The sequence below is a fragment of the Ptychodera flava genome, chromosome 21 (assembly GCF_041260155.1).
Source record: "Ptychodera flava strain L36383 chromosome 21, AS_Pfla_20210202, whole genome shotgun sequence".
In the NCBI taxonomy this organism is placed as follows: domain Eukaryota; kingdom Metazoa; phylum Hemichordata; class Enteropneusta; family Ptychoderidae; genus Ptychodera; species Ptychodera flava.
The window spans coordinates 33,670,671-33,694,248 of record NC_091948.1 but is presented as its reverse complement, the minus strand read 5'-3'; the positions used below and the strand labels follow the sequence as shown (position 1 = coordinate 33,694,248).

Genomic DNA, 23,578 nt, shown 5'->3' with positions numbered 1-23,578 from the left:
TCAACTTAATGTTGTGTTTAATAACATCACAATGGCCTAGTTGACCCGTAGAATCAACAAAAGCCTCAGAATTTCGTAACAATACATTTTTAAGTTGCTCCCTCTGTTTTGGAGTGATATCTAATTCATTTAATTTCATTTGATCTAACAAATCAGACTTCTCACTGGCACAATCTTTAGTTTGAGCAAAGAACGTATTAATCATGGGATCTGTTAAACGGAGAATTTGACTTCCCTTAGGCAAAGCAGAAAATGTACCAACAACAGCATTTTTCTTAATTCTTACTTCAGTATTAAATGAATTTACAATTCTAATTGGGAGTGATCGTTTACTTGAATAGGCCAACCCACGAGCTACTAAAATACCAGGCGTCAATCGGGTCCTTTTGTCAGAAATACATCCCAAAATTCCATCAGAGTACTTATGTGGCACTTTGCAGAAATCACCATTTCACATTTAGGAGGAATTATTACCTCACTACTAACTCGAAGGGGTACATTAGAACGCAAACGTAAATTATTAGCATTAAAATCAATAACAGCTCGATAACGCTTCATAAAATCTAAACCTAAAATCAAATCATGATACAATGAATTAACAAAATGAATATACAGCATCACACGCTTATTACCGATAAAAGCAGGAACTTTCATAAATCCTATTATATTCATGTTACCATTATTTGCAGTTTGTACCTGGGAATATCGTGATTTCAGAATAGGATAATTTCGCAAAGCAGGAACTTTATCCAATAATCGAATAGGTGCTACCGTAATATGAGCCCCTGTATCAATCAAAGACTTTACATTTTGATTAAACATTAACACAGAAATTAAATTCTCATGAAAAACACCAAAGCCTTTGTCATCAGAAAAATCACTACCTGTTTGATTTATAACTAGCAGAGTCTTATCATCACTATAACATGGCCTATAATCGGTCGACTCTCTAGAACTTATTCTCCGACGGGGCCTTACATGTTTAAATGACTCCGTGGACATCGTCGGGCAATGTGCCCTTGTTCCCCACAATTATAACATTTACGAAATCTAACTGAAAACTATGCTGGTTTTGAGGGCAATTTGGAGCACTATGTCCTATTTGATAACAACGGTTGCATCGTACCTGTGCATGTTGGAGGGTCCGTCCCCCGTAGACTTGCTTTGGTCGCTGTGGTTCCCTTAGAGGTCGACGATCGTCTATCTTTGTCTTTATGTCCTTCAGTCTCTTGTTGGAGCCCGCCGAGTTTTCCGATGATTTGTTGTAATTCGTCATTGTCCTTTGACGGTTCCTGGGGTATTGCTGTTACAACTTCGGCTGTTTTGGCTTGTAGATAAGCAGAGGCAAAGTCCGCAGGAGCCTTTCCCGCGACGAAGGCTTGAATGGGTGGTCGCAGTCCGTTGATGAAAAAGGATAAAATCTCCCGGTCGGTTTTCTGAGCCTTCTCCCCCTTTTCCTTCAACATGGTTGCATATTGTTCGACAGTTTGGGTCGGTTGTTGTTTTAACTTGAACAACATCTGATCGTATAGCCAAATCGGGCCGCACTTACCGAATCGATCCAGAAATGCAGTCCCTAGGGCCTCCATATCGTTTTTTGCATCATCAGGCTGGCCATGGTACCATCTTTCTGCTTCACCAGTCAGGTAGAGACTGATTCCCCTCAGTTGTTTCTCCGTTGGCCAGTTTTTGAAGATTACGTAGTCTTTGTACCTTTGCCACCATCTCCGTGCGTTTTCATCCTCTCGACCACGAAAGATGCCGGGACCAATACCATTATCATCGCTGTTGTTAAGGCGGATTTCAGTCAGTTGAGTGGCGATATTACGCTGCCACTCAGTAGTTTCTTCACCGGCTTCTGGCTGGGGCTGCTGTTGTTCCTCGTCGGCCATTCTAGAGTAGTGCCTTCCACTACGAGTTGTCATACACTCAACAATGTGAGCTTGCTTGTTACCCGGATTCTCCACCAAGTGTTATAGTCTTATCTCGCCGGTCTGGGGAGTGAACTCACTGCTGAGAGGTACTTCGAGATCTTTGACAGAGTAGAGACTCACAGAGTTGTTGGATATCAATGATGGTGGTTTATTGCTGAAGTGTAAAGTTTACACATCAGATGCCCAGCTATCTCCGACTGAAAATAGTGGGTGATTATCCCTTTTTTTAAAAGAAATTGTAGCATCCTAATTAGATTAAATTAGTTAAGCCTCCAATCGCTAATCGACTAGTATTTCTTGATTGGTTCAATTAAAGAAATACATTACTAAACTTTCTCTGATAGGCCCTTGATCATATAAAATCATACATGATCTGCATAAGTGACATCATCGTTATACAACATTTCCCTTACGTAATCGTCCCAGGGTCCTGTCTGGAATTTAGATATTGATGGTAAGAATTCACTTTACTGCCTTGACAATAGATGTCACTAGTACAAGTTTCTATCTTTATCCTTGATACTTAGGTATCAATGACGCAAATACATTGAATGTCCCTGACAACGGAGTTTTAACCAAGATGTAGGAAAATTCGTAATGATCATTAACCCTTACACAGACTTGGAAAGTTCAGCCGTCTCGTTCATTTACCTTTGTACAGATTCCGAAATTACAAAAGCAATATCAATAAGCCAGAGAAAATTTAGTCTGTAACATAGTGAATTCTTGTCTGGACAAGAATTCATTGTCAACAATAACAGTACAATATATACCAGTGCGGACTGAGTTTACAAGCGGAATATTGTGTAAATCAACATGCTTTGCGAAGTAGAACAAAAAACTGTAGTTGACATTGAAAAAACAAACATTGTGAAACAAAAAAATCATCTAAAATTACAGCTAGTGGCACTATAAACATGTTGACTCAGGCAAGTCGATCGAAAGGGAGATTTTCCAGAAAACAATCAAACAAGAAAATACCATCTGCTTTTGAACGAAGTGACTCAAACCGTCTTAAATGCAAGGAAAATTACATTCCTATTCGAACTGACTTCACGGCAATATTTACATGGCGAATAGCGATACAGTCAGACTTCATACGTGAATTTTGAACGATATCTTCAATTTCAATTCCGATCATGAGACAAAAGAAATTTAAAATCACCAACCGTTCACCCATGCTTTTATAAAAGCCCTCCTCTTCCTCCGTTTTCTGGTTATAACCAACAGAAGATAGAGAATACTATCCTAAACCTGAGGGAGATCCAGTTCTGACACCATTGTTTGACGAAACCAAAAGGTATGGTTACTTGGAGTGTGCAATTGCCGGTCCCGCTGTGCAAAATGTGTGGTATGAATTTACGTGGCTGATGAACGATGCCATAGTGAAGACAACGAAACTTTCCTGGAACAGTCAACGTGATATCATCAAAGAAGACGAATACATCATGGGCAGCAATGTAAGTGTTTACTCTCATCGTCTCTAAACACTATTCTCAACAATAGACGAAGTATACAATGTACTGGAAAAGTAAGTTTCCTCGTGTAGTTCTCGTGTGTTACAACGACAACTAGTCACTCCAAACATTGCGATAGGTAGGAGAGCAATAAACCAATCAAATGTTAATTAATTAATTAATTAATTAATTGATTTATTAATTAATTAATACAATGATTCTAGATGATAATACGTTTTATAATACTGGGACAACCGTCACACATCATACAATGTACATCCTGAGACCTGTCAGTAAAGATTAACTTTTCGCACGTGTATGTATGTATGTATGTATGTATGTATGTATGTATGTATGTATGTATGTATGTATGTATGTATGTATGTATGTATGTATGTATGTATGTATGTATGCATGCATGCATGAATAAATGCATGCATGGGTGGTTGGGTGGATGGATGGATGGATGGATGGATGGATGGAAAGACGGATGGATTGATGAAAGTTTCAATGTACGTCGGAAGTAAATTACGCAAACGCAATGTAGCTCTATCTGGTTATTACTTAACAATAATAATTATTTTCCCATAAAAGGTTCAATGCCGTGTCGTCACTAACTTTCAGGACAGTGACATATTTAGCCCGGCTTTTCCAAGCAACAAGATTTTCATCGGTATAATGGTAAGTGCGCGAATTTAGGAAGACATTTCTAAGACCAATTTTGACAATGACGATTATTTAGAGGAAGGGCGACACAAGAAGTTAAAAATACGCCATTAATTCCTATTGACGGTAAATGCAGTTACTGTACTTCTGAGGTCGTTTACATCGAATCTTCACAATTCTTGAAAGTAGAGTGATAAAGAAATACTCACATTCTATTTCGGTGTTACTTTATTTGTAGCCAACTTTGTACTACAAAATCGGTATCATTTATACAAACAATGTATACTTAATGAAGTCTTATAAAACTAGATCAATATTCACGTGATGTTGACCATTTTACGTTCCCATTAGGTAAAACCTGACGCCATTGTGGTTCGAGAAGATCTGTATTCGGGACCTGGACACGAAGTAGGCATCTGGGCCAGTGTACCGATGTCATGTGTCATTGAACTCAAAGGCGAAAAAGTTTAACACCGTTGACCATATTATCTTAATGACCGTCTCTTTCATGCATTCATATTATTTGTTTTCTCTTTACCTTTGCATTTTTATCAAGTCTATGTCGACCACGTTTTGTTCTGTCTTGGTATGTCTGAGTCTTTTTCTTACCATCCTGTAGTCACAGCGAGAAATGATTATCGTTCATTAAAACACCAATTAACACCTATAAATTCAAAACAAGTTGATGCAAAAGAAAATTTCAACGTGTTTATCATTAATAAAAATTGTAATTGTCGCCATTCTATCACAATACTGACCGATACCTCTACACATCCGATTTCTACGTTAAGGGGTCTAGCTAATGCCTGCGACTCTGCGACTGTTGCTAGATTATCACAACATCGAATAAATTAATTAGTTATCTGTTTCAGGCCCTTCACTACGCCGCCCGGAAGTACTGATGAGTAAGTGTTCTGTGGATATTGAGCACACTTCCCATAACTTTGTCCACAAAGTTCAGTTCGATGCAGTCAGGGATTTCAAGGATGACGGAGATCAGATTGTAAATGTTTATGTGAAACCATCCAATAAGTGTTCGACTAGAGTGATAGATGACTACAAGGAGACAATTACTGTAAGTTTTCATAAATTCTATTGCTTCATATCTTAATCGGCTATACCATATACTTAATTAAAAGGTAACTGGAAAATTGGTATTGGCTATGGCAAGGACACCAGTTTTATAAAAATTCCATTCAGCTTTTATTGGTTGCTTGCTTTGTGTAAAAAGACATCATTTTGTGTGTGTGTGTGTGTGTGTGTGTGTGTGTGTGTGTGTGTGAAAGGATTTGTGGTAATAATTTTCTCTGGGCAAGATGCCAACCGATGATCATAAAATGCCAAAAATCAAACATTCACCCTATTTTGTGTGTTAGTCACATTGTTGTTTTTGTGAAACGTTTAAATATTTCGCTTTCCTTCTCTTGCTTGCATGGTGTACTGTGAGATTTGTCAAAAATTCCGATCAATCTTGTGTCTAAATATGTTCTCCAGGTCCTCGTCATCGACGTCACAACTGGGCGCTGCACATCCCGAGGGGATCCTCATTACAACAGCTACGACGGAAGGTGTGTAAACAAGACCAAAAAAGTTCATTTCTACTCCCACTGAGCTAAAATTCACGAATAATACCAGGATGTTACCTTTGATTCAATTACATTTCGTTTATCACAAATAAATAATGTAAAACTGACTGGTCAATGATACCGACTGCCAACATTTACGACCCGTACGTTTTTCGGCTCGCTAAAGTATTATATTTTCGAAAATCGACCACGAACCCCTCATTTCTTTTGAAATTATAGTAAAAGTAATATGTATAAGAACACTATGCGATAGTCTTCTCCTTACAGTGCCAATACGGGTTTACACAGTTTGTTGTGGTCTATTGTTCCACGAAATTCTTGCAGTAGCCAAAATTACTTCTTTGGCGTGTATTATTTCACGACTTTAAAACCATTTCGAAGAGCACATTTTCATGAATCATTCTTTTAACTATTTTGCCCAACTTTTGTGAAGCTTGATTATCTATTTTCTGGCAACTTAGTGATAAATATATCTTGTGAGTATTTTTTTCCAGGAGAGGAAAGATTTCAAAAATATTTATCGTCACTGAGTGGCATGCGCACCTATATGACCATGTTGGGCGTCGGTATCTACATATAAATAAATAAATAAATAAATAAATAAATAAATAAATAAATAAATAAATAAATAAAGTGTGTGTACACAAAGAAGAATACATCATACGACGCAGTGACACTTGGTATTCTTAAACTGAGAAAAATAGTATAAAATATCCGCGATCTTACATCGGCAAGCGAAATCACCCTTTCCCAAATACGGGCATTTTCATGGGAACGTTGACGGGAGCTTAATTTTCCAGACAATTAACAATCATTAATTCATTCTTCAACTCTAACTTCACATAGGATTACTTAGTGAGTGATTCAGACTCGACCCCAAACCCTTTACTCGACTACATTCCCGTTCGAGTATTTTAGGATGAATTCGTCATAACCCTATCTCATGGCACTTCGGTCAATGTTGGTCGACGTTATTGGATTCCTAGTAACATAAAAACGAGGCAGCCATATTGCTCTTTGTCAGTCGCCGAAGGTCAGCAAAGAAGAGAAAAATTGTCGCTTTATAGTCCTATCTTGATTAGAATGCACTTTGTCAAGACAAACAGATTTACGAAGACTCTCAATTTCCATTGTATGCCGCAGAAACTTCGACAACTACCTGGCAGGAGATTTTGTACTTCATAGAAGTCAAAACAGGTCATTTGAGGTAAGGATTCACAAATTTTATATGTATATATCATTATGATTCATTTGTATTGATGGGAGAAGCGTTACGTATGCATTCATCATTCTGCCATATCAAAATGTTATTACTCTTTTCTATTTCCGTTTCGGTAATGAACGCAGCAGGAACAGCTAGCACTGAGTTATAATTTGGAGTGTGCTTGATAAAAAAGGCAATAGATATTAAGTGCCATATAACTTTCCATAGTTTCTTTGACACGTTGTCCGAATTATTGTCTCATATCATCCATTGAATTGTACGTTCCAGGCGAAACTTTAGAAAAAGTCAACAGTGTTTTTTTGGTTCCCACTATAATAATAACATTCTTCTAACTTCTTGGAAATAGTCATTGCATAACACCACGAGATTCAACGTATGCTACAACTGTATGTTGCTACAGAGAGAGAGAGAGAGAGAGAGAGAGAGAGAGAGAGAGAGAGAGAGAGACTGATTTTCATAATTGTACAACTTTTATTTTCTGCACAAGGCAAAGAAATTTATGCTAACAAGCACACAAAAAATTACTTGAACCTTACAAAGCTTACATTTTAATAATTTACCTTCTTAACTCAAGTGCATAAATTGCAAAAGCATTGCTTCCAGCAGCGCCTAGTGCTCCAAAACTAGCAGGTATTAATGACCCACAACCTACTTAGGAAATAGTATCTTCTATTATGCATTACATCTTCTCTATGAGGTTCACACCAGAACCTGGAAGTGTTGGGATGCGTCGTGCAACTGTGGCGTGGTTGTACGCGAAAACGACGACATCGTTGGTGTAACTAGGTGTCACGGTAGATGGGGTAAAGCAGCTCCCAAAGTCATCAATTTCAGCTACGGAAAGTTTGCAGATGGAATATCAATCTCAATAGATCACAGTGGAAGACGATTCGTAGTGAGTATGAGTTAGATATTTTTTAGTCGATTGCTACCTCAGCTTTTCTCTTATCTCTCGTATTTCGTTTGATTGTGAAATACACAGTATCTTCCGTTTAATTACTGCGGCAATAAGCGTTAATGTCAATTTTTGGTTACGTGTAGGACGATGATGCTTTTAAGTTGTAAACTACGATAAATTTCAAGCTGATACGACATTGTTTTACAGATATACACACCTTCAGGAAGCAGGGTGGTTGCAAAAACATCCAAATGGGGGATGGATATCCAGTTGACGGTGCCAGGGGACGATTTCGGGGGGAACTGTCGGTCTCTGTGGAGTGTTTGATGGTAATCGAGTGAATGACTTTACCTTGAGCAATGGTACTGTATTGACTGCCAAAAGAAATCACCACAAGCATGAATTTCTGACCAGTTGGATGTAAGTTTACACACATTTTCCATTTCAGATCAGGAACTACGCTAGTGCTGATGGATGCTAACGTCTGTGCGTTTGTCGAAATATTGTGTTCTTATTGTGACAGTCTCCCACATTTTCGATTTCTTTGCAAGACAATTGTGTTTGCCTTTGTATGGCAAGAATGCATGATTACCAAATGCGCACGAAAAAGTTCATAGATTCAGAAATTATGCTAAATTTATGTCCAATTTATGCACTTACTTCAAAGGCTCGATGCTGGAGAAAGTATGTTCGACCTTTCGAGGCACGAAATAGTAAAGAAGAAGGAAATCGAGAGAAGGCGTCGACCATCTGGAGTAAACTGCACGTGTTTAAATGATGCATTGCCAGGTCAAGCCTGTGCCAAACCAGAAAAAGAGAGAAGACTATCAGCAAGACTAATTTTTATGAAAGACATCACCAAAGATGTTGGCAATGTCAAATCGAAATTGGGGTCAAGGGCGCGTCGAAAATCAAAGAAGACAGGAAAAGTCGGAAAGAATAACGAATTTGAAAGGTACAGTAAGCATAACTGTTCAGCAAAGTGTACTTAAGGTTGGTGTTATACTATGGCTGACCATATTGGGACAACATGGACGAAACCTATATAAGTCACCAACGGAAGTCGCAAAAAAGTGATGTAGATTTGTTACCATTTTGTTTCTAATTGCCAACCATTATGAACCAGTTACAGATCCAAGAGTATCGTTAAATTTACCATAGAGCTGTTACATGAGAAACTGGGATGTACTGTCTGATAAGGTACTTTGCTCCTCCAACCGCATCACAGCCACTTAACGACATATTTGGCCAATATTTCTCAAGAAGTAGTTGACTATATTTACAGATTTTGCACCATAGGATTCTCTATGTCGAGAATCAAGAGTATGTTGTTTCAAAATTTTAAAAACTTAAATTTTGTCTTTGTTAACACAGGACAAGACGCCGCGCTGTACAGACAGAGACTGAGAGCGTATCATGGCCAACAGCAAGTGGTATAACCCTAGAACAGGCGGAAGATCGTTGTAGATCTGCCGTCCTTGAATTACCCATCGCAGAGTACTGCGCTGATATTCCCGGTGTCGATCTGTTACAAGGTCTTCATGGCTGCATTGAAGATATTGGTGTAATTAAGATTCAGTGCCTTTTTAACCTTAAATGAAAATTCTATAGACGCGATACTGTGCCCCTAAAATATTCCCTTTCTCTTATATCAGATACAAACAGCAAGTATATAGAGCATGGCAGAATGATTACTCCGGCAACTTTGGAGGGCTATATTCTGTCGTGGTATTCACAACTTTCATTGTAACCCCATGAAATTAGAACGAACGCGGTCCATTAACCTTGTGTATTTGGTATACTAGTACGTAATCCCTTGAATTTCCAAGTTGTACGGAATGCTATTTAACCAGAAGAAAATTTGATATATATATATATATATATATATATATATATATATATATATATATATATATATATATATATATATATATATATATATATATATATATATATATATTACAAGCAAGTATGCTGACAATGTTCTTCAGTTCATAGATGGTTTCGATCTGGTACACGTTGCCGTTGAAGAAATGATCGACCACTGTGAAGACGTTGTATTGAAGAACGTGTCCCTTTACTCGAAAGGTAACAATTCGATTGGCTTTGCAGATGTCAATGTCAAAGACAAATGGACTTTAGCATGTCATTTGGACGGAATCAGAATCTCACAATGCTGTATTATCTATCTCCAGAAAGAAGAAATCACGAGTTCCGAGTCGGGATAACGAATGTCAAATCATTACCGTACGAGTGAAGGATCAGTAATATAGTTGCTAATTAAGTCAAGGAAATCGGATTTTATATAATGATAATGTAGATCTTTCCTTGTTGGTCTATCTAAAATGTGTTTGCTATATCAATTTGAGAAAACATTTACAAATATTATTTAAAAATCACCATGTAAAGCTAATATCTTCTTGTCCCTATAGTTTTCCTGCTATATCTATTATGGGTGTTTCACACGACATTGTGTGTTCTTTGACTTTTATACAGATACAGAAGAACCTTCCGCTCCCGCTTTTTTGAGCGATCTGATTTGTCCTCAGCAGTGCAGTTCCCATGGCAACTGTAGTCATGGTGTATGCCATTGCAATGAAGGTATTGTTATGTACGTCTTTATAATTTCTACATATTGCTATCTTACCGACACTCGCATTTGACTTGCATCATTTAATGCAAAAAACACAGAGAAATCAGTGGTGAATTGAATTCAAACCACAGAGAACACGCACGTTAAATTACTCGAGGCAGAAACCCATCGCATCTTTCCGAAATGTTATGAAAATGTTATTCCTAATTACCTTTGGTGTAAACAAACCTAGTTTTGCAAGGCCGTCGCTGGTAAATGAGAATGTTACATACCTGATCACGTTTTGTAAGAAGCCAGAGGTATATTACTGATATTACAGTGAATTGCTTTGAAGCATTGGCATTAGACAAACTAGACATATCGTCTAAATTGAGGTGTTTCCAACACTGTCAGGTGTAATTATCAGCTAAGCGGTAATATGTTTGTATGTTTTCCTAACACCTGTCATCGTTCACGAAGATTGCGGTCCCGGTTGACAGTGCGTCATGATAGAACCGCTATAGGACAAGTTTATTGTTGACGAGTCTAAGTATCTAGGTGGTGAATTACTTCGTTTACAGCCATAAAAGAACCTCAAAAACCTAACCGCACTGAAAATACTCGCGATAGACGAGGTGCACATATTATGTATCCGATTTGTACCAGTCGATAAGATTCACTGGGAATGATCGTGTCCGGTAACACAGGTGCGGGTTTCGGATACAATGTAAGATACTTGGGAAAGTCAAAGGTTGTTAACAGAAGTTTAGTTCTATGTAGGCAAGCCAGTAACGAAAATATTAGCTATGGAAACGCAGCTATCTGTTGGCGGGGTGTGGCGTGCGTCGTTATGCGGGTCAAACCCCGTGGCGGGGTTGACTTTTGACCCGCATAGCGATGCCCGCTACCCCGCCAACAGATAGCTGCGTTTCCACAGCTACGAAAATATACGAGCAGACGATGTAAATATCTATGAAATATTTTATTTGTACAGCAATAAAATCACGAACGAGTTACGACGCTGTACGGCTATTAAATCCACTGTGCATTCATAGGTGTCGCAATGCTGCTTGCTCTATGCTAACTCTATGCTCTAAGGTGTTCATACTCGATCGTGTTTGAAATCGACCGCTGGCGCGGCGCAAGTATTTTGACCCGATTTTGGCTGGCCCAATAACTTTCGCGAAGGGAAGAGGTTATGTTTCAAAACACTAAAACACGCTCATTTTACACACTAAAGCCTATGTTTTACGTCCACCGCCATTTTAAGCTCAAAATAAATCTTCTTCAAATTGTGAAAACCTGTGTCTACATCTTAATGTTTAATTGTTCGCTTTAAATGTGTGCCAGTAACCCCCCTTGAAGTGGAATGGCCCAACAGCTGAATAATATCAAGAAGTGATGCGGTTGTCGTCACTCCTTAGCGACCAACTTTTTATGAGTACAGCGAGGAGCAATCAAGATCGATTTCCAGTTAATTTCGTCGCTAATTTCGGAACGTCCGTAGGTAAACAGTCGTAACCAAAGCATGCATGTATGATAAAGGGGTTATTACACGAAGTCTGGGCGATGCCACGTCGTATTCGAGTGATGTGTCCGTATTTTGACTCGTTGCTGCGCAACTCGTCAAAATACGGACATATCACTCGAATACGACGCGGTATCGACCAAACTTCGTGTAATAACCCCTAAAATTTAAGTGGCCGGTACTAATCTTTTACCTTGTTCTTTGGGAATGTAATGTGTACCGTTGGCAAAACCTATATCGATATAAACTTTCAGCAATACACCAATAATCAATAGGCCTAAATGCGCCTGGGACGTCTTGAAATTCTCAGGTTTTCTCTCTGTTCTTCCTAGTAATGTTGAAGTATTTTGTAATTTAATTCAGATTATGGCGGGACGGATTGCTCCATCGACATGACACGACCACCAGACGTTTGGTTCATCGAAGGCTCCGAGCACCATGGTCTTTGTGATACACGGCATGATATTTGTCAGTCGATTTCAGTCATCGGCGAGAATTTCTTGAATAGCGAAACTTTGATGTGTCACTATGAGTTCATGGAGGTAAGTTTCGAGCGAACGTTCTTCACGTTAACAAGTCATAATTACTGACAATAAACAAGTTCATTATGTCGTCCATGAAACAATTGAGATGTTGTCCAAGGACAGTACTCTGTCAATTGTCTTTATGTAAATATACCTTCCATCCTAGGGAATCTCTTTGTCTTGTTCGATCATTGGTTCCACTGGTACAAGCGGTATTATCCACCTTGCTATGACAAGTTTCAATATCCTTGTCGGCCTTCTAAAGGATTCTATGTAAAGTCTTTCTTATTCTTGATCGCTTCATGAGTTGTCTCACAGTACCGTAGTAAATGTACTAGGGGCTAAAATATCGTACATTACGGATGAACTGACAGGTTGTAGAGGCTTTGGCATTTGATATCGCTGTTTACAATGACAACAATAGTATCATCACAGCATTGTGCATTACTTTTATGTAAATGACTCTGATGAGTCAGGCTGCCTTATTGTTGACCATTTAAGAGAATATTTATTTACTACATAAACAACAAAAGTAGAGGAATACACTAACGCAAACACAAACATAACAATTTCTCAAGCATGGTAAGGAAGGCTGGTCCACCATTGGTCACCACAAAGCCGGCACAAATGCACCCTTCGTCAGCTTTTACGAAGTTTATTGTCAATCTGAACGGGCAATCATGGCTTATAGAAACTTGGACGAAAATTCCGGCATTATCTCAGCAACCGTACGCGCCTCCGTCAGCAATGATGCCGGTGCCACTGTTCAGTAATGGGATGCTTGTGACTTTATATGATTCAAAGTGTCTTCAATGTAACAACTTTGGATTGTGTACACTGAAGGTAAATAAACAGACAGACAATATTTCCGCATTTTTATTTCAATGCAAAAATGCATGGCTATAAATCAAACAGATTCAATATTTGTAATTTCAAACATAAACGATGTCTGTTTTACGGAGGAATCTGTAGCAAGTTAAATAATAATACTATCGGATTCAAACTTTTTATTGTAGATGTGGCAAGAGAATGGCAAGAGAATGGTCGAAAATTTCATTGAGGAAAGTTTGAGCCAAAGTTTAAGTCTTTCACTTTCGTGGCGCATACTACCTTAAAGCACAGAGTAACATATAGACAGAGTCGCAACACTTGCATGTCTTTTGTTCCATGGTCGTCTCGGTAGACTATTGGCTTTTCATATTAAAATGAGCTCCAAAGGTGTTAAACTTTTTGGAGGCTTTGTTTGTGGTTGATAATTACACGAGATTATGCGAAAAATACGACGAGATGGCATCGTACTGCCAGTCGCGTAGCAACCATAGTTACTTTGTGAGCTCTCAGGCCAGAAACACTGCTTCACGCCAATCAAAACATAACACGCCAGCAGTTTCATAAACATGTCCTTCCTTGACGCACGTGTAAAAGAGGGTATGACTGACCGTAAACCATTGAGTAAAACCAGTCAGTATCGATAAAAGACTTTCAAATTTGGTTCAAACACACTCATTATATATTCATAAAAATATGAGAGGAATTTTTAAAACAGTAAAACTCATTTTCCTGAAGCTCAAAACACTCCCGTTTTCGCCAGCACGTCAATTCTGCTCAGCACCACACGACAACAACAACACAAACTTTGCCGAACATACTTTCGCTTAACAATTGGCGAAAATCCGAAAATTACCGAAGGATTCATGGTCGGCACTCTACGGAAAAGAGAGGCTAGAGCAATTTGAGGCGAGGCGAACATGGATGGGTTACGTAACCGCTTCACGCCTTAAACAATACCTGTTGCCACTCTATCTATCTTTCTCTATGCTTAAAGCAACACTATTTTATTGTACACAATTGTGTTTCATTGTATTGAACTCGTTAATTAATGACTGTTTTCCTGCTAAAACACTGAAATATTGACAGTGTGGAAAATTCCGGCGGGGGCAGTTGCCCCTGCCCTCTCAGGCTATGGCAATGAAGACCACGCGAAACGACCTCAGCACAAAACGTTGTGCAATATTTTTTCGAAACGGACATATGTTTTGTTCACTTAGGTAAATTTTATTCGACAAATGTTTCAGCGTCAGTCAGTCAATCAGTGATGAACAATAAAGACCATCTAGCGCAAAATTGTCATCAAAGTATCTTTTCACATATTGCCTCTAGGAAACTGCCTGCGAAATAGATGGTCACTGCTTCGCCCACGGCGATCATCACCCTACTAACGCTGAACTACAGTGTCTGCTGACAAAGACCAGTACCATTTGAGCATGCGTGATGGTAGGTGATTACTAATGGAGCACATTGAGAACGACATTTTCAAAGACAATAGCGACCTTCTTTGTCACATAATTTCGGAACGAGGAACTTTGATACAAAAAGCTTAATCACATTAGTAAAGGAATACACCTAAAGGGAAAATAGATATCATCTTCCAAAGAGTTTTTGCGTACGTAAGACTTTACCCCGGGCAAATTGTGACAAACCTAGACCATAATGATATGCTGAAGTAATGATGTCCATACACACATATTTTGTGCATATTTGGACGGAAATTTGCGTGGTTAAAACAACAATTATATTTTTCAACATTCGAGCTCATTACTATTTATATGGACTTTATCTTCTCGTTCTCACATTTGCTACGCCTTTTATGACTTTTTTTCATATTTTGGCCATCAAGAGGCTGACCATTCAACGGCCTTAGCAATCGGTATTCCTTTTGCCAGTATCATCATACTGCTACTTGGAGTTGGTTTCAGTTTCATCTTGTGCAACAAATCCAAAAGCAAGGTAAGTATGCTGACCGATAATGGAAACCATTCCTGTCCTTCATCATTACGTAATCAACATTTTAAACCATGCACCAATATGTCGTTTCAGAGCGCTGATATGACAACCTCCTAGGCCTTCGCTGTCATTGTGTTTTCATGGGAAAGTTAGCTCGTACACTGCTTTTTGTAATGCTTATTATAGTTGAATATTGAATGTGTTTGTGTCTATATCTTTGAGTGCACATCCATTGTCTAATTAAACATTGAAGAGGGGGAGGAGTTGGAAATTAACATATATTACAACAAGGATGCTTTGCAAACTCTTCAATACCATAATAAATGGTAGCAGTGACTTATTTTAAAGTTTTCTTGTTGTTTGGACGGCAAAGCCCTACTGACTATACACAATATAACAAAAACGACAACCTGAACCGACACAAATTGCTAACAAATTTCACATTTTCTTTGTGTTACGTGCAGAGAAAACGAACAAAAGGGTGAACTCAGCAGTTAACGTTTAAACAAAATTTATTACGAAAATAAAACTAATTGCTTAGTCAGGGATAGAGTACAAGCTTTAAAAGTGTACAGACTACTTATCTCAGCTGGGACGGCAAAGCTCCAGTCTCAGAGTTGTAACAGTCAGTTGGATGAATGAACAGTCCTTTGGCTTGCAGGCTTGAAGTTGCACAAAGTCCACAGTATAAATCCAGCGTTGGCAGAGAAGGTCTTGAAAAGTCTTGAGAATGACTACTGCTGGAGTTTAGTAACACACAAGAGACACGATCCCAAAAGTCTGACTGGAAGCTGTGCACGTCCCTTTTATATACACATGCATATAAGAACAATCTAGAACTTTTATTGACATGCTAATTACTGTTCTAAAATTATCTCCCTTACACAACTAATCAACTTTCCAGAACATTCCAAACATGACTAATTGAATTCAAGGTTGTGAGGTCATTGAGGGTAGTGACCTTGAGAATGTTCTAGACTAATTGAACTCAGGTCATGATGAGTGTGGGGGAAATGACCTACATAACACACCCCCTCTTCAAAAAAAAAATTTTTCGAAGAAAAATCTTTCTTTTACAAATGTAATCTTGAAAAAGATTTAAGTACTCAATTTTTTTTTTCTAAAGTAAAACTTCTTGAAAGTGAACAACAATAAACTCTAAATACGAGAAAGACAGTCTGCAATTAAATTGTCTCTGCCTTTGATATGTCTAATGTCAAGATTAAACTCCTGTAACATTAAACTCCATCTTAGCAATCTCTGATTTTTGCCTTTAAATTTCTGTAGAAAGACAAGAGGGTTGTGATCAATATAAACCACTATTGGCTGATTTGAAGAAGTAACATAAACTTCAAAATGCTGTAAAGCTAATATCAAAGATAAACACTCTTTTTCAATTGTAGAGTAGTTTCTCTGGGATTTGTTAAATTTGCGTGAAAAATAGCAAACAGGATGATCTACACCATGACTATCCTCTTGCAATAAAACAGCACCAGCAGCCGTATCACTAGCATCCACAGCTAATTTGAATGGCAAAGTGAAATCTGGTGCAGACAACACTGGAGCACTTTGAAGTATGGCTTTAAGTGTATCAAATGCCTGTTGGCATTGCTCTGACCAAACAAACTTTACTTTCTTTTTAAGTAAGTTAGTCAAAGGCTCAGTAATTGTGGAGAAATTTGGACAGAATTTTCTGTAGTAACCAGCCATACCGAGAAAGCGCATCAGTTGTCGTTTGCAGTTTGGTATGGGAAAACTTGAAATGGCACTGATTTTGGCATCAACAGGTTTTACCTCACCCTGTCCTACAGTATGTCCGAGGTAAGTTACCCTAGCCCAACCAAAGTCAGATTTGGCAAGGTTGACAGTCAACATTGCTTTGCTCAGTCTCTCAAAGAACTTCCGCATAAGCTTGATGTGTTCCTCCCAGGTGTCACTATACAGGACGACGTCGTCAACGTAGGCTGCACACCTGTCTAGCCCAGATATGACGTCGTTGATCATCCGTTGGAACGTTGCCGGAGAGTTCTTCATTCCGAATGGCATCACCTTGTACTGGAACAATCCGTCTGGTGTAACAAAGGCGGATATTTCACGAGCACGATCTGTCAGAGGGACTTGCCAAAATCCCTTCAGTAGGTCAAATTTCGTCACATACTTGGCTTTTCCCACTCGGTCGATGCAGTCATCAATCCTCGGGATTGGGAAAGTGTCTGTCTTTGTTAAAGTGTTGACCTTCCTAAAGTCCGTGCACATACGATAACTGTGATCTGGTTTGGGAACAAGTATGCACGGCGAACTCCAGTTACTTTTACTGGGTTCAATAAAGTCATTGTCCAGCAGGTATTTGACTTCTTCCTGGAGATATTTCGCTTTTGTTGGATTCAGTCTGTATGGATGTTGTTTTACAGGCTTACTGTCCCCAACATCAACATCGTGATAGATGACGTTTGTCCTCGTTGGAACATCTTGAAATAGGTGTTTATATTCGTGGAGCAGTTCTTTCACCTGTTGTTGTTGTTCTGGCTGGAGGTGTGCCAACTTTGTAGACTCCAGCTTCTCCAGGATTTCTGAGTTCTGAAGCTTGACCGAGCCCAGCTTTGAGTTTAGAGTATTTTCACTCAAGTCAGTTTCAGTATCACTATCTTCATAATGGTTTGAACTGACTGCACTGACAGGCTGAGTTATAGTAGGATTATCCCTATCAAAATATGGCTTAAGCATATTTATGTGACATAGCTGTTTTTGTTTTCGCCTGTCAGGTGTTGTTATGATGTAATTTAAATCACTCAATTTCTTATCAATTAGATATGGCCCAAAGTAACGAGCATGGAGTGGTTTGCCAGGAACCGGAAGTAGAACAAGAACTTTTTGACCTGGTTCAAACTTCCGTTTTGAGGTGTTTTTATCGTATTTGGTTTTCATTGACTGCTGAGATGACTCAAGATTTTCTCTGGCTAATTCACATGCTTTAGAGAGTTTTGTACGAAAATCTGACACATATTGCAAAATATTCAGACAATCATCATCGTCTGATAGGAATTTCTCTTTAACGAGCTTAAGTGGGCCATGGACTGTATGTCCAAATACAAGCTCAAATGGGCTAAAACCAAGAGACTCCTGAATTGACTCTCTAACAGCAAAGAGCAGAAAATGAATTCCTTCATCCCACTGCTTCTCTGTGTTAAAACAGTAGGTCCTAATCATGTTTTTCAAAGTTTGATGAAATCGCTCAAGAGCACCCTGACTTTCTGGATGATAGGCGGAGGACCTATACTGTTTAATGCCTAGCTGATCCATTACTTGTTGAAAAATTCCAGACATAAAGTTGGAGCCTTGATCGGACTGGACACATTTAGGGAGGCCAAATAAAGTGAAAATTTGACTAAAGCTCTCACTATAGTCTTTGTCTTTATGTTTCTCAGTGGTATGGCTTCTGGGAACCGAGTTGATGTACACATTATTGTCAGCATGTACTCATTTCCTGATCTTGTTTTTGGTAGGGGCCCAACACAGTCAATTAGAATCCTACTAAATGGTTCTTGAAATGCAGGAATTGGCTGTAAAGGGGCCTTTGGAATGGTCTGATTTGGCTTTCCTACCATTTGACATGTGTGACAAGTTTTACAGAAATGTGCTACATCCTGCCTGAGATTAGGCCAATAAAAGTGACTGAGAATTTTATGATAAGTTTTCCTGACTCCTAAGTGACCAGCCCAGGGGTTTCATGGGCCAGGCGCAATATTTCAGCACGATAGGGCTTTGGAACCACAATTTGATGTTTTATAGCCCAATCGTCATCAACCAAAACGTCTGGAGGTCTCCATTTACGCATGAGAATACCAGATTTTGTATAATAGGAAACAGAGCTATCTGAAGTTTTACCTTCATCATCTACCCTGTCAAACAAAGACAAAATATCTGGGTCTTTGTGTTGTTCTGCAATGAGATTTGATCTAGAAAATGTCTGACTTTGGTCAGCAGAAGTTTTACTGGAAGTTTCAAATCCACGAGGGATAACGGAATGATCCGTGTCAAACACCTGACTGAGAAAGGTGTCATTTAAGTCAACATCTGTGACATTATTTTTGAGAGTATTTTGATTCTTGGAAGTTTTCTTTGACATGGCTCGAGTAATGGCACATGAAGGAAATAAATCGGGTATCTCTTGTTCAATTGGCTCTGGATCCTGATCTAAACTAGGATTATCAGTCACAAGTGGATTAGTAATGACCTTGTCCCCAGCAAGGTCGTTTCCGAGAAGAAGGTGAATCCCTTCAAAAGGCAAAAAAGGCCTAATACCTAAAGTCACAGGTCCAGAAACAAAGTCCGAAGACAAATAGACATTATGGAGAGGAACAGGAATGTAGTCATTACAATCTACCCCCTTAATAAGAACTTTAGAACCTGAAAATGACTTTTCAGAAAACGGCAGGGTATCTGCCAACAAAAGAGACTGGGAAGCCCCGGTATCTCTTAGAATTTTGACAGGGGTAGCAGAAGAAAAATCACTAGAAAGTGATATAAAACCATTATGAATAAATGGCTCGAAAATACCCATAATGCTATCTTGAGAAGAATTGACCTTGACCTCATTAATTGGGGATAAGAGGGGTTTAACCTCAGAAAATGTGTTGCACACATTATTAGACTCTAATCGAGTTGATGAAGAAATAAAGCCGGTGGGCTTAGATCCACTTTGACCACTTTGACCTTCACGTTTTCTTTTCAATTTGAAACAATCTGACATTAAATGGCCGTCTTTCTTACAATAATTACAAGAAAGTGTACCAAACTGTTTGTCAGAAGGAGATTGAGACTTGGGATCTGATGATGTGGGAGTGTTACTTGAACTGTGTGAACTGCTGTCATTTGATTTCCTACTCTCCTTTGAGAAATTCTTGGATGAAAAGGAGGAGTTAAATTTACCTGCATTGTTTCTGTATGAAAAGGACTGGGATGGTTTGCTGAGAAATGAAGATTTGTGGGTCAATGAATAATCATCGGCCAAACGTGCAGCAACCTCTAATGTATCTGCCTTTTGTTCATTGATAAACGTCTTGATGTCACTCCGGATGCACCTTTTAAATTCCTCAATCAAAACAAGCTGTCGTAATTTGTCATAATTCTGACTGACCTTTTCAGAAGAGCACCAACGGTCAAACAGTTGTTCTTTTGTTCGAGCAAATTCAACATAAGTTTGATCCTTCACCTTCTCACAATCCCTAAATTTCTGACGGTAAGCTTCAGGCACCAACTCATAGCCCTTGAGAATTAATTCCTTCACAGAATCATAATCTGAAGCCTGCTCTACTGACAACTGAATGTAAATTTCTCTGGCTTTACCCACCAAAGCACTCTGCAAAAGCATAGACCAGGACTCCTTAGGCCAATCCAGACTCTGAGCAATTTTCTCAAAATGAAGGAAATATTTATCAACATCCTTTTCTTGGAAAGGGGGAACTAACCTGAAATGCTTAGTGATGTCAAAACTGTCTGAAGGGAAGAATTTTCCTGACTTTCTAAGCTCTAAACGTCTCATTTCTAACTGCAGTCGGTGTTCTGCTAATTCTCTTTCTTTTTCTTTTTCCTCTCTTTCTTTCTCCCTTTGTCTTTCCTCCATTTGTAATTCTTTTTCTTTCATTTCCAATTCCCTCTCTTTCTGTCTTTCTTCCATTTCTAATCTTTCCTGCCTATCTTTCTCTCTCTGTCTTTCTTCCATTTATAATTGCATTTGTATTTTTTCTTTTTCTAATGCCTGTCTCTCTTTTTCCATTTGTAATTCTAGTTTCTTGATCTCCAAATTTGTCTGCATTTCTAATTCTAATTTTCTTAGTTCAAAGGTAGACTCGGGCTCATAATCTTTCAAGGTGGATTCCTCAAATTGGCCTAAATAACTAAATGTTTTGCAATGTGGTACTGTATTTCCCGCTTGCGCATAGATCTTTTGACATCTACTTTAAGGAAATTGGCCAGTGCAATGAGGTTGTCTTTTTTGAGGGAATCAAATGCGTCCTGATCAAGGTCATCCATAAATTCGTCTGGCTTGAATTCCGCCATGATTGAATTTTGCTGAGTTCACAGTATACAGTAGTTTTGAAAAGGCAGACAAAATGTTGTCAAACGGCTCAAAATATTCGTCTCCCGGACGAGCCCCCAATTTTGTTACGTGCAGAGAAAACGAACAAAAGGGTGAACTCAGCAGTTAACGTTTAAACAAAATTTATTACGAAAATAAAACTAATTGCTTAGTCAGGGATAGAGTACAAGCTTTAAAAGTGTACAGACTACTTATCTCAGCTGGGACGGCAAAGCTCCAGTCTCAGAGTTGTAACAGTCAGTTGGATGAATGAACAGTCCTTTGGCTTGCAGGCTTGAAGTTGCACAAAGTCCACAGTATAAATCCAGCGTTGGCAGAGAAGGTCTTGAAAAGTCTTGAGAATGACTACTGCTGGAGTTTAGTAACACACAAGAGACACGATCCCAAAAGTCTGACTGGAAGCTGTGCACGTCCCTTTTATATACACATGCATATAAGAACAATCTAGAACTTTTATTGACATGCTAATTACTGTTCTAAAATTATCTCCCTTACACAACTAATCAACTTTCCAGAACATTCCAAACATGACTAATTGAATTCAAGGTTGTGAGGTCATTGAGGGTAGTGACCTTGAGAATGTTCTAGACTAATTGAACTCAGGTCATGATGAGTGTGGGGGAAATGACCTACATAACATTTGTTATAGGTTGATACTATGTAGACATGTCCATCACCATGGCAACGGATCAAAATATCTGTCTCTTCCTCAATGACCGTCTTGACCTTAATTGACATGTCATAGCATTGATATGATACTACAGTACATGTTAAACTGTAAAATGCGATATTGCTTTCCGTCAGGTATTTCTTTCAAATTCGTTCAATCATTGTTATTTATTAGATAGTGTTTTACTATTGCTGTCAAATTTACGTCCTCCAATCATAACTTGTTCCTTCGATTAAAACAATTTGATCACCACAGTTACTCTAGTGTACATGGAACCATTATGTATACTATAGTTTATGAATTTAGATGAAAGTGACGTGCGCAAACTCGTCATATGAGCACACCTTGTCTAATGATCATTTTCAGTAACTTTTTTATTCTTTGAAAATAAACGTGTGATCGCGTCTATAAAGGTCAATATTGCGATTTTACAATATTTTATGCTTATCACACACAATCACTAGAGGCTTCATGTTAAGCCTGCCGCACAAGAGAGAAATTAGCTGAGCAAAATTTCGTTCGAGGCTGCTTACTCAGCTAGTTCACTCTCGTGTGCGGGCAATTTTTCGTGAGTTTTTTCCCTCTTGAGCCGTTGAGCAAAATATTGAACATGTTATATATTTTTTGCCTTGCAAGATGAAGTCCATACGCGCGCTTTAGTCAAAAAGACGTTAGGAAAATCACTTTCTCCGGCTCACACGGCAAGGAAATTGCCTCGCGAGGCAAAATATCAACCATTTTGAATATTTTGCTCAACGGCTCGAGAGAACAAAAAGTCACGAAAAATGGCCGCACACGAGATTTTGCTCTGCTAATTTCTCTTGTGCGGCTGGCTTAACGTTTGAAATCTCTCACATACACTCTGTGAATACAAAATCCACGGTGTTCTCTGACTCACACACTGATGGAAGATCGCCAACCTGATTGTTGTAAACCTTTACAATCACAATCTTCAATTTAATCATACTGTCAGATTTATAATAGTTTGTGGTGAAGAAATAAATATAACCTCATTACGTTGTACGATATCTTTCTTGGCTACATATCTACCAACACATTCACCTTGCCAGCTATCCATCCATCTACCTACTTATCTACTTACTTATCTACCAATGACCAACCTACCTACCTACCTGTCTGCTACTTGTATTGAAAGGTAAATGTCGTCAAGGTAGCGTAAAACAGATATAGATATGGTGCAACTTCGATAGAAGTGATGTACCACTATCTTCAAGGAGGACTGATTGTATTATTAATATGGCCTATGGCGTGGTTTTGCTGTTATTGTAGTGGTTTATGTATTAACTGACAGACGATGCTCTATTCTATCCACCTTAAAGGTATACTTAGTCAATTAGGCAGATGCTATGTTTCCTTTAGGAACAGCAGTGAAAACTCTGCTTTGTAAGAATTGACGATGCAACACGTTAACAATCATAGGATATATGAGAAGGGCATTCCATAATCATTCATTCAACGGTACTTAGCGATAGCAACTTAGCTGTTTTAAAAACCTTGCACTAAGTAAATAAGTGCTTAAAAACCTTGCACTAAGTAAATAAGTGCTTAAAGTGGAACCCTGACGTGTTTAGCGTCCGACAGATGATTAGGTTTCTCTGTTGCCGACGAAGGTA

At 38.6% G+C, this 23,578-nt stretch overlaps 1 protein-coding gene and 1 long non-coding RNA gene across 2 annotated transcripts; both read left to right on the top strand.

Moving 5' to 3' along the window:
• Positions 1-3,304: 3,304 nt before the first annotated feature.
• Positions 3,305-8,171, top strand: LOC139120972 (von Willebrand factor D and EGF domain-containing protein-like). The gene is made up of 8 exons (XM_070685560.1): positions 3,305-3,394; positions 4,016-4,072; positions 4,409-4,514; positions 5,014-5,132; positions 5,552-5,625; positions 6,787-6,850; positions 7,566-7,763; positions 7,974-8,171. Exons 1-8 carry the CDS (start codon positions 3,305-3,307, stop codon positions 8,091-8,093), a joined length of 828 nt encoding a protein of 275 aa, XP_070541661.1. The 3' UTR covers positions 8,094-8,171.
• Positions 8,172-12,241: 4,070 nt separating this feature from the next.
• LOC139122069 (uncharacterized) lies at positions 12,242-22,868 on the top strand. Its single transcript, XR_011549387.1, has 5 exons — positions 12,242-12,408; positions 12,969-13,233; positions 14,551-14,664; positions 15,068-15,177; positions 21,924-22,868. It is a non-coding gene; the product is annotated as an uncharacterized lncRNA (long non-coding RNA).
• The last annotated feature ends 710 nt before the right edge of the window (positions 22,869-23,578 follow it).